This window comes from Elgaria multicarinata, chromosome 4 (assembly GCF_023053635.1).
Source record: "Elgaria multicarinata webbii isolate HBS135686 ecotype San Diego chromosome 4, rElgMul1.1.pri, whole genome shotgun sequence".
Taxonomy (NCBI): Eukaryota; Metazoa; Chordata; class Lepidosauria; order Squamata; family Anguidae; genus Elgaria; species Elgaria multicarinata.
This window is the reverse complement of record NC_086174.1, coordinates 32973128-32985390: the sequence shown is the minus strand read 5'-3', so window position 1 is coordinate 32985390 and position 12263 is coordinate 32973128. Positions and strand designations below refer to the sequence as shown.

Below are 12263 nucleotides of genomic sequence, written 5' to 3'. Positions count from 1 at the left end.
TATGACGTCCCTTCACTCTCGGAGTTTTTTCTTAATTTTGTTTTTGGTACTTCTGCAAACTTTGGGATTCGCCTGTGCCTGCTCATACCTCTTCCTCTGTGTGAACGATGCCATTTTGACTACATAAGGATCGGAACTTGGAGAACTAAGATTACTATTAGTATATTCCATCTATCTATCTATCTATCTATCTATCTATCTATCTATCTGTCTGAGTCAGTGTGGTGTAGTGGCTAAAGTGTTGGACTGAGAGTTGGGAGATCTGGTTTCTACTCCCCACTCAGCCATGGAAACTCACTGGGTGAATTCAGGCCAGTCACAGACTCTCAGCCCAATCCACCTCACAGGGCTGTTGTTGTGAGGATAAAATGGAGAGGAGGATTAAGTATGCCACTTTGGGTTCCTTGGGGGAATATAAATGCAAGAATAAATAAATATATCTGATTCCGTGAACATTTAAAGCAACCCTGACTGTCCAATATTTTCCTGCTGTATAGAGCATTTTACTTCTCAGAATAAAAGTAAACTGGGTTATCTGTACTATCCTTTTCTGTGAGTTTATGGACTAATTCATACATGCCCGGTCATCACATGTCAACTTCTCATTTATTGATACTTAGCCCAATGTGCAAACATTGTCCATTGAAAAATACTTTTTGAGTAAATTATCAGATTAGATGAAAATCCTGTCTGTGACACCCAATACACACATGCAAATCAATCAAGAAGAATTGGACCCGTATGTGTGAAGCAGCTGTTAGAATACTAAAAACATTCCCATGAGATCTGAGAAAGCACATTACCTGACCAAGAGTTTGATCGAGTTGGGCTGTAATTCTAGTTACTTCATTTCTGCTTTTGTTCAGAGCTTTATCTTTTTCTATTAATTCCATTTTCATATTTCCCAGTTGCAGCTGAGTTTCCTGAAGTTTAGTAATGCTGAATTTCATTTCTTGTGTTTGAATTTGCAGCTTATGGTCTAGTTCTTGAATTCTGGATCTTAGCTCTGTGTGTTTTAAAAAATAAATAATGATAATTAATATAGCGATGTTTCACTTATTTTAGACTTCTTAAGACACAGAGCATGTTTGCATGTCTACAGGAAGACATCATAATCATCTTTGGATAAGAGCGTGCATGAAATGAATATTTGATTTTGTGGAATCCACCTACCGTGAAAAATCTCCATTTACAACCTTCTTTGTTGTCTAGATCATGGCCATAATGTTTAACCCTGAAAATATGCTATAGTATTTTCTTCTAATATCCCAATCTAGTAGCAACATGCAAGTATTTAAGATCTTGGGCTACAACTGCTCTACCACTGCAATGTCAGCATTGCAAGGGCATTATGTTACTGTGATGTTGAAGGAAATTGACTACACTGCAAAATTCAGGATATTTACAAGATACCTTGGTTCTGTATCTTCATCTGGTGATTAAGTGGGGAGTCTCTGCAGACACTGAACTCTTTCTTTGCCAAGTTTAGATCTTTGTGACTAGGAGTTGCCCCGAATTCCCAGGGGAAATGCGACGTTGTTGACCCACTGCTTACAGGAGTTTCCTGACAGCTGGATGAAGTACGGCTTGGCGTTTTCTCTTGTTGCCATGAGAACACCGATGAAGAAGCCTGTTGCCGGGCAATTTCTCTGCGACTTATAGTATTTTCAGGATGCAAGGGATTTGTTTTCTTGCAAAACAAAAGGAGAGAGAGAAAATGTTTACCTAATTGGACTAAGCTCAATACAGAAGATGCTTTAGAAAGAGAACTCGCCTGTGTGAGCTAGAACAAACAACAGAGGTCTTGCTCTAGTTTTAGAGGACAGAGTCAAAAACTCTATCCATTTGCCATTCATCAACTCAAGGAAATACAATTTTATAGGAGTTTTGTCATCTATAAGTCAGCTGCTGGCTGTTTTGCCCCATGTTTTGTCAGATCTGTACAAAACTGTTTAGCTAAGAGTGTTTTTTTGATAAACTGCACCTTTCCTATTATAAATCAATACTTTGGATTTAAGTAGTCTATGCAACATTCTAAATAGTTACTTGAGATTTCATGCTCTTCAGTTCTGCTTCTGGTCTTCTCTTTTCTTCAACTTCATTATTGTATTTTACTTGCAGTTCTTCAGATTCTGAATCTGTTAAGGCAGAATAAAAAACTTTCAATAATCTTTGTGTGTGTGTGTGTGTGTGTGTGTGTGTGTGTATGAAGCTATTAAAATGTGATGCTTTTCAATTAAAAAGTGAAGAATTATATTCATATAGTTATTAGACAAGACCAAAGTGTACCGCTGTGACTTGGCATTGAGGAATCAATCAAGGTCTTCTGTGGAGTACCATTGAAAGATGCATCACTGGCAGTAAGGGTCTTTTGACTTCTTTCCAGTTCAGATTTGTATCTATTTTTTAAAAAAGTCAAAAATAAAGGTAAAGAAATTTAGCTTAACAACAAAAAGGGGTTGGCTCCAGACTGTTACATGAAATCAATGAGACAAGTTAGTGAATGCCTTAAGGCCCATTAGAATTCGACTGGAACTAAGTTCAGCTAATTTACAGAGCAATCCTATTCATGTTTACTCAGAAGTTAAGTCCAATTGCTCCACTGGAAGTAAATTCAATGGAGTACTTCTATTGTAGGCATCTGTATTCAAACTATAATCCTATGTTTTTGAAAACTCAAACCATTTCTGAAAGATCTAGATTTTAAAACACTCTAGCATGTCAGTGCCTAAAACTTTGATCACTTTCTACAGCCTCTCTTATGCATTTTTAATAAAGTTTGGGAAGAAAATTGCTACATTTGTACAGAATGTAAACAATACAGAGATCTCTATAAAAAGCTCTTTATTATTATTATTATTATTATTATTATTATTATTTATTTATTTATTTATATAGCACCATCAATGTACATTTATCACTCTCAGGATGGTAAGATGCTTCTCTAGATGGGCCCACAGGGGCAATATTAAAATGTCAATATTACTTTCCTATAAACATAAAATATTGCAGGCTTGCAATTTAATATTGTTGTATTTCATTAGATTATTTTGTGGATCCTAGCTTCAGACCTCTTTTGCTGGAACAAAAGCAGAAATGCAAGGGGTTCAAATGATTCATCTTTCTGTTCTGCTACTTCGTTCAATTTTGTTGCTGCTGCCGTCAATGCTAATTTCACACAGCCTGGATGCAGCAGTAAAATATTCCGCTATATTTTCCCATGAAAAAAAAATTCCTGCTCAAAAATACAGCACTATTTCATATAATCAATTAATAACGTAAGAAGAGCTGTGATGGATCATCTGGTCCAGCAGTCTATTCCCACAGTGACCAACCTATAGAAAGCCCACAAGCAGGTCATGAATACAACAGCGCCCTTCTGCTTTTGTTCCCCAGCAACAGGTGTTGAAAAGCATCCTGCCTCTGATACTGGAGGTATTATATAGCCATCGTAACTTGTAACCATTGATAACGTTATCCTCCACTAATCCCCTTCTAAAGCCATCCAAGTTGCTGGCCATCACTAGGCCTTGTGATAGCAAATTCTGCAGTTTAACTAGGCACTGTGTGAAGAAGTACTTCCTTTTATTTGTCCTGAATCTCCCACCAATCAGCTTTATCGGGTGATCCTGGGTTCTACTATTATGAGAGGGAGAAAAACCATCTTTCTCTCCACTTTCTCCGCACCATACATACGCCTCTGACATTTCTCACCTAAACCTCAGCCGTGTTTCCACACTCCCCTTACTCCCCTTCTTTCTAAACTAAAAAGTCCCAGCTGCTGTAACCTGTCCTCATACGGGAATTGCCCCAGGTCTCTTGATCATTTTGAATGGCTAAATCACCAATCAAATTGGGTTGTTTCAAACTGTGAGAAGAGTGTCTCTTCTCATAGTAGCTGAACACGTGACTTCAGTCTTAGCTGGTACAAACCTGAGACTTCACCTTGCTCAAAGAAGAGATTCTCACCTCTTAAGTTCTTGCTCTAGCCTTTCAATTTGTTTCTTGCTCGAAATGAGTTGTCCCTCTTGAAAATTAACTTGCGATTCTTTCACCTGAAGTTCATGGGAAAGTTTCTGCTTGCTTTTTTCTAGGTTATCACACAGTTCCATCAAATTCTGGTTCTCTCTCTTCAGTGTTGCCCCTTCATTTTTTTCATTTTCAACCTTAACGGAAGAGTCCATAATAAATAACCATGCTCAGTTTGACTTCAAGCTGCCATTTTCTGAAAACCATGCTACTCAGTTTTGGATTTTTTTTTATAGAGTTACTATTAGAAACTTTATAAAAATAGTTACTATTTTTCTCTAAAGAGTCAAAGGGATTTTGAAAACATAGTGGAGTTATTTGACTGACGTACATTAATAGCCATAAAAATCTAGTGACAGTTTAATATTAAAATGGCATTTATTAAGGCTCAATACACTAGTCAAGCATTTGTTGTTATTATTAGTCAGTTTATTATGGTAAATAAGCAGTATATAAGAAAAATAAACAACAAAATACAGTTAAAACAATCAAATACAGGTAAAAATTAGATTAAAAGTGGGGTTGTACAAGTGCCAATAAAAGAAAACCAGAAAAACCCAGCTGTATAACCTTCAATAAAGTTGATTTATCACCTCTATGACAGATGATAGCTGCTGTGCAAAATCTAGTCACTTTAGCTGTGACCTGGGCCAGATCTACACCAAGCAGGACATGATACTTTGAAAACGGTTTGAAAACTGTACATGGAGTGTGTCCTGGGCCCCAGGGCTGCTGTTATAAACCATTTTAAAGCAGCAGTGTAGATCCTGCCCTGATAGTTAAGGTCCAACCAGAGATACTCTAGGTAGAATTCATCTGGCCTACCTGGATTTTTTTGTATGACCGGTGTTAAAAGAGAGGAACTGAAGTCATGATAAAGTGGCAGTAACGTAGGGCATGTCCCCACTGTTTCTATTTTTTCCACCTCACACGGTCAAATCCGTTCACTATAAGGGCTATCTTTTTTAATCTATCTTCCAGCAGTATGGATGTTAAACATTAACCTTAGCTAGCAGAAATGATTTTCTGAGTTTGGGGATGACTCAAGCATTTAAACTATATTCTTGTACAGGCTTTGCTGAACGAAACAGCTGCACAAGATCACAATAAATGGTACTTCTATGGTTGTCAACCAAAAATGGTCTGATGCTTCCATAAACTTGAACAGCACAGAAGAATGATGGAGATCTCAGAGGTATTGGCTGCATTTGGACAACACAATAGTCAATGGTGGGTTAACAGTCAACTCCAAGGTTGATTATCAAGGGGGTACTCCCCACACGACATGATTATAATCAACTGTGGAGTGGATTAACCCCAGCATTGAGTTGAATATTGGTCAACTCTGTGTTTAACTGACACATCCCCCGCCCTCTCCACACCAGTCCTCCCGCTGGTATCCCATCAGCCATTGCAAGTTCTGCCGGCTGGACTAGTGGCAGCTGCTGCTTTGGTCACCCTTGCCAGAGGACTCTTTAGGCCGCTGAAATAGTCAACTCAACGGGGTGAAATAGTCCATAGAGCCCAACAGACAACATGCTAACCAATGGTTGTGCGACTAATCAACTCTGCAGAGCGGTGTTTTTCTCTTGTTGGTTATTTTGGGAAAATAGTCAACTGTGGGATGGGTTTTGCCCAACAGACAACACAATAGGCAACAGTTGACTATTCAACTAACGGTTGACTACTTAAACCACCATTGGTTATTGTGTTGTCTGAACCCAGCCATTCAATCTTAGGAAGACCCATAAAGGGCTTTGGGCTTGTAGATTATTCATGCGAAAGGAGCAAGCCTAGGGCTTGTGGATTCTTCTGCCACATGTAACCTCAACTGAGGCCTACAGAAGCTGATGCAAACATGTTGACTCCAGTTCTCATTTCGTGTCGTTCACTTGGTTGGAGCAGATACACTAGTTTATTCCTGTGTCCACTGTATTAACTCATGCTGCCAAAGCTGTGAGAGAAACTGAAAAGCAGGCTAGAAGGCTGCAAAGCAAGGTTTTTATCTAATGTCGTCATTCCGCTAGCGCAAAACTTTTGTTGCTTGTGGAAACCATTTTTTATTCTTGTGCAACGATAAAAACCAATATTTTGAATTCGCTTCCGCATGCTATTGTAACACCCTCCAGCCTGAAATCTGCCCACCTCTGTGTTAGATGTTCTGTGTGAAAATTATACATTTATTCATTCAGAAGATTTTTTTTTTTTAAAAAAAAAACACCTTTTAATGTAACCTCCAAGACTTCACACATGACATTCATGGGGGTTCTGGCCATGGTGCTCTTTCATTCTCAGCATATATAATGACCAGACATTAAATGGATCTAACAGGAAACAGCTGCTGCAAGCAGTAACCCACACGTTTCTAGTATGTCCATTTTTAATCAAAGCAATAAAAAAATTATGATACTAAAATTATATACTAACAGTAAAAACAATTTTTAAAGCCACAGTATCAAATTGTGTCCTCGACTGGTGTTATATGTATATCAATATAGTTATACTACCTTCTGCTTCTGTTTTTGCAAGGCTGCCTCCAGAGATTCCAGCTGAAACTGCCTTTGCTGTCGCTCCTTTTTAAGCTTGTCAAGATGACTTTCAAGTTCTTGAATCTTATGAAGGACTCGCGTGGAAAGGCCTTCTTTCCACTCTTCCACAGCCCAACTCATTTCAGCAGATTTCACTCCCTTAACACACAAGACACCAGAAAGCATTTTAAAGGCGCTGTTGTTGTTTTAAAGGCATTGTTCTTTAAGTGTCTAAAATTATTCTTATTTCATTGAAATAAAAGATAGTTTTTGTGTTTTAGGCTGCAACCCTACATATCGGCCTGGTTCAACCTGGATAGAGATGGTGGAGGTTGTAGCCCAAAGTGCACCGGATATATTTTCCCCCATCCCCCGAGAATATTTTCGATTCTGTTTTGGGAATTGTAGTTCAACACCTCTGGAGGGTGCCAGGTCGGGGAAGACCACACCAAGTTTCAGAGCTCCCTGCTTCTGGTCACACAGACACCTATTCGTCTCGAGGTATAATTCTTTGCATCTGAAAAGCAACTTTTGGAATGACATTCTGGCATCTGAATAAAATATGATAATTCTACCTGGCTCCTTTATCATTCTTCAAATATTGATAGATTTATTTGTTATTTCATGTTCCTTTGTAAAACAAACAAATAAATAAATATAATTCTTCTTTAATCTAACTTAACTGTGGCTGCGATCATGGAATAGTTTCGATAGAATTCCACCAAAATCAGAAGCTCCACTTCTCTTTTCAGCAAAATCTGGTAAATTAACCATGTGACAAGTTTCCCTGCTTCCTTTCCACTTCACTGGCCACCCTTTATGCTTTTGGCATCAGCCATTCCCGTAACATTTAGTTTCAGACTAATGTTGTTTGTTCATTATTATTATTATTATTATTATTATTATTATTATTATTTATTACATTTTACTGCAGACAAAATAGTATGATATCTTTAGCTTCAGTAACAGAGTTCTCTTAGTACAACTGCATTATGGCTTCTGGAAAACAGAACAGCCAAATCCCTGGTCTTGTTATTGTCAAGCATGGGACAAGTAACAAAATACAGACTTACGTTTAAGTGTGACACATATTTTGCAACAACTGCTGTTTCAATCGGCATTTCTCAAAGTCTTGGGCTTCAAACCACCACCCGCAAGCTTGTTTTATGTCAGGCTTCCCTGACCTGGTATTCTCGAGATGTGTTATATTACAATTCCCATCACGGCCAGGCATCACGGCCAATGGGTGAGCTAGCTGGGTATGATGGGAGGTGTAGTCCAAAAGATGTGGAGGGCACCAGGTTGGGAAAGGCTGTTCTACATTTTGGGTGGAAACGGCAACTGGTACAGAATGTGGCAGCTAGACGTTTGGATCATATTACACTTACTCCATCTCATTTGCACTGCCTGCCTTTTAAGTTATGGGTCCAATTCAAGGTTCCGGTTTGGGCCTTTAAATTCCTAAATGGTTTGGAACCACCTTATGTGAAGGACCACCGACACCTGTCTGCGCCTGCCCAAGCATTCACACCAATTAGGTGAGACACCATTAGGATGACAGATACTAGGGTAGGGCTTTGTTGGTGGTAGCCCCACTCCTTTGGAACTCCTTCCTGAAGGAAATACATACGGCCTCATCACAGCTGGCTTTTTAAAAACACACACACCTGAAGACTCATTTATTCCAGTCTGCATTTTCTGCTCAAAGGCACAATCCTATGCATATTCAGACAGGAAAAAGTCCCACAATTCCCAGAGTTCCCCAGCCAGCACAACTGGGAGTTGAAGGGCATTTTTCAATCTAAACATGCACCCTAAAAATCATTAGCTGTTGCTACAGCTGTATGTGTGCACATGTTTAATTGTAATTCATGGGTTTCCAAAATATTGTAAGCTGCATTGTGAGGGCATTACACCCTGAAAACTGGGTTAAACATTTTTAAAAAATAATCAAAGGGGTTCAGCCTAAGTTTTCTTCCTGGCACGTTCGTTTAGAATATGCGTGGAATTCCTTCACATGGAGGAGCATTCAGTTATGTGAGCTCTCACCTGCAATCAGAAGTGGTAGTGCCTCAGTGGAGAGTAATAGGCTAAAGAGTCAATATACATTTATCGCAGCATAAGCCTTTGTGGACTAAAACCTACTTTGCCAGATTCCTAACATGTGATCCCAGTTATGTGCATGCACTTGAGTACAGACGAGAAAAAACTTTTGTAAATAGTGGGGCTGAAAGGGCCAAAAATTGGACTGTTAAAAGTATTTAACACCATTATTGGCATAAAGAACATGCTGGATCAGGCCAAGGCTCCATCTGGTCCATATCACACAGTGGCCAACCAGCTGTCGACCCACAAGCAGGGCACGGGTGCAACCCAGGACCCTCCTGCCCATGTTCCCCAGCAACTGGGTGTATACAGGCGGTTCTGTTACTGGACATCTCTATCTATATGCGGCTAGATCTGTGCTACCCTGCGTCCATTCCTCACCGCCCGCAGGCAGAGCCATTCTCCTACCTTCCTTTCCCGTTGTAACGCCTCGGATCTCTTTTGTGTTTTCCTTTTAGCGCTGCCCAAGATTCAAACCTGCCACCATCTCTCCCACGCAGTCGGTTAGCCGAGACCAACCCGAGGCGCCAATTGGTCCGCCCCGAAAGTCAATCTCGTCCTGGCGTTCTTCAGTTGAACCAATAGGGATACGCCCAGCGGTGACGTCTGGCCTTTGAGCGGCGAATTTGGTTCTTTTTCAAACTTCATTGGGCGGCAGGACGGGGAAGAAAGAGGCGGAGTTTGCTTGCTTTTGTCTGCATGAGCAAAGGCGAGCGCTCCCGGGAGCTCGTGAAGCAAGAACAATGAAGGGCGCAATCCTATGCACGTGTCTCAACACAGAGCCCTTTCCTACCCGTAAGGCTGCAATTCCATACTCACTTGCCTGGGAGTAAGTCCCATTGAATTCAGTGGGATTTACTTCTGAGTAGACATGTGGAGGATTACTCTGTAGCCAAGTTATTATTATTATGGCAGGAATGGGGAAACTATCGATCCAGATATTGCTGGACTACAACTCCCATCATCCATGATAGTTGGTTATGGGGCAGATGAGAGTTGGAGTCAAACAACATCTGGAGCGACACCATCCCTGTCGAAATAATTTTTGATATACAGCAAAATCTGTATGTCCACTCAAATAATAATAATAATAATAATAAACCGGGTGGGGACTGACAAGCCCTGATGTTCAGTGGCATAACAAAGGTTTGCATGCAGAAGGTCACAGATTTGAATCCTGACATCTTCAGGTAGGGCAGGAAAAATTGCCTGAAGCCCGAGAGGGCCACAATAGCGGGCTAGGTGGACCAATGATCTGAGGCAGCTTCCTATGAGACAGGCACTCTGTCCCTATATTATGGCATTAGATGCAGTAATTCCACACACAAAAATGTGAAGGGCTGATTTCAGGTAATGGAGACCCTTCAGTAACATGCCTATACGGCATGTGTTGTGGGGGGGACTCTAAAGGATGCAGTCCTCCTGATGTCCCACCCAGAGGATTACTGAGTGAATTACTGAGCACCTGCTCACTAGCCTAGAGCTCCCTGCTGGCCATAAGGAGCCCTCCATGCTGTGTTACCCACAGCAGTGAGCAGGTGTGGCTGTTTCTGCTAAGACTAGTTGCCATGTTGTGCTCACTCGTTCAGGCTGGACAAACCCACTGGGACCAATCCACATCATTCAGAGAGAGAGAGAGAGAGGAAGAGGAAGCAGAGAAGCAAACAGCAGTAGGGATTGATGGCTGCAGTAAAGCCAGACCTTACAGTCCTGCTCCCCAGAGGCATTTCTTTAAGACACAATCATATGCACGTTTAGACCGAAAAAAGTCCTACAACTCCCAGCATTCCCCAGCCAGGACTGGCTGAAGAATGCTGGATGTTGTAGTCTAACCATGCATAGAATTGCAGCCTTAATCCATTTATTCCATATATATCCCTTTATGTATGAATCTATGTTGAATAAACTCCCTGAACTCATGATGATGGTGACGATAGGATTGCCTGCAAAGAATCTAGTTCTTGCAAGTGCCTCTTGTTTTATCTAGCACTGGACCATTGTGCAGATTAATTGCCAAATGTGATGTTTAAGGGAGAAAAAATACTTGGTTCCACTTTAGACGAAACTGAATTGACAGAAATGCATTAAACAGTGCTTGGGAAGAGTGAAAGCAGATGTCCTGCCATTCAAACAAATGCAGGCCACAATCTTATGCATATGATTGTACCCTGAAGTAGATCTCATAAGCCCAAACTCTATTCTCTGAGTGCTGCTCCTTATGTAGCCAGAATAGCAACCCCCACACTCCACACACAAAATGCAGAGGTATTAGCAGACATGGAGCTTCTCTACTTAAGCAATTTATTGCACACTCATGATTGGCCCCTCATGGATGTTTGTGGGTCCTTTACATGATGCCATCATCCTCCAGGACATCTCCCTTCCTTTCCCTGGTAAACTTGCTTTTAAAAAAATCAGATATAATGCACTACTTAAACTTACTGTGGGATATTGTGGGCCACTAGATGGCACTATTTCATTTAACTTTATGGAGCATTGCCCAGAGGAGAATTTTTCAATTAGTGTGTTCGCTGTTTTTCACCATCTGAAGAAGCCAAAGTCAAGCGGAAAATCCCAGAAGAAGAAAAAATGGTAAAAGTCCAGGTTTTTCCCTTAATGTGGAGACACTCATAGAGACCCCCAAACTTTGCAGAAACACAATGATGACAACTAAGGGGGGGCGGGACAAAAAACAAAAGAAAACATTAAAACAGCCCTAAGAGGACTGAGCATGCTCAGTAATGCTGTTTAATGAGCATGGGAAGTAGATTTTGGGAGATGGTGGGGATGAAATGGAGTGATTTGGAAGGAGGCATGACTGATTGGCTGAAACGCTGAACAGAAATATTCCATACTGCAACATTTTGTTACATGTCCCAATTGTTCAGTATCAATTGGAAGCCTATATACAATTAGGAATAAAGGCTTTTGAACTCAATGGAGCTTACTTCTGAGTAGACAACTGAGTAGACACACATAGGATTGTGCTGCCAGTTGTTAAAAATATAATTAAAATATTGATTATTCCGTAACTGATATCTAACTTTTTTAATGTACAAGCGTGGGTCTTATGTTTTTTGTTTTAATAAAGAATACCTTTTCTGTTCTTGCCACTAGGTGATTCCCTTTTCCACAAGAAAAGCCAAAACAACAACTCTACAGGAAAAGCAGAAATCTGCTTTTAAAAATGAGTTAGGAATGTTGTAAAATCACACCACAACTGTTACTAAGGTCATGAAAGTTTTTGATATTTCTCATTGTCAGTTTCACTTTCATATTTGAGTTTTTTAATCTCAAATTTGTTCTGTCTGGTTTGTGAAGGAATCTGAGAATTGTGATAAACTCTTATTAAAAAACAAAACCGAATTCCCAACCAAATGACATTGTCACCCACCTCTACTCTTATTTTGAAAGATTGTCACATTCCAGAATATCGCTGCACCCTGGTGTAGAATTATTGTATTTTAGAATAGTATAACTCCATTTAAGGCACAAAAAGGAATTTCAGCAGGTGTCATTTTTATGCTGGCAGCGCCTCTAGTATAGCTCCTGCAGCTTTAACTGTTGTAATGTAGAGGGAATTTCACCAGGTGCTGCATG

General features: G+C 40.2%; 1 protein-coding gene across 1 annotated transcript in view; it reads right to left on the bottom strand.

The window, feature by feature from the left end:
- Positions 1 to 6710, bottom strand: part of CENPF (centromere protein F) — a 35331-nt gene extending 28621 nt beyond the window's left edge. The window contains exons 1-6 of the mRNA XM_063124046.1: positions 6537 to 6710; positions 3970 to 4166; positions 2290 to 2399; positions 2047 to 2138; positions 1414 to 1690; positions 804 to 1006 (exon numbers count right to left, since the gene is read on the bottom strand). Coding sequence (XP_062980116.1) covers positions 804 to 1006; positions 1414 to 1690; positions 2047 to 2138; positions 2290 to 2399; positions 3970 to 4166; positions 6537 to 6698 — 1041 coding nt within the window. The 5' untranslated portion in view covers positions 6699 to 6710. The remainder of the gene's footprint in view (positions 1 to 803; positions 1007 to 1413; positions 1691 to 2046; positions 2139 to 2289; positions 2400 to 3969; positions 4167 to 6536) is intronic.
- Positions 6711 to 12263: the final 5553 nt, after the last annotated feature.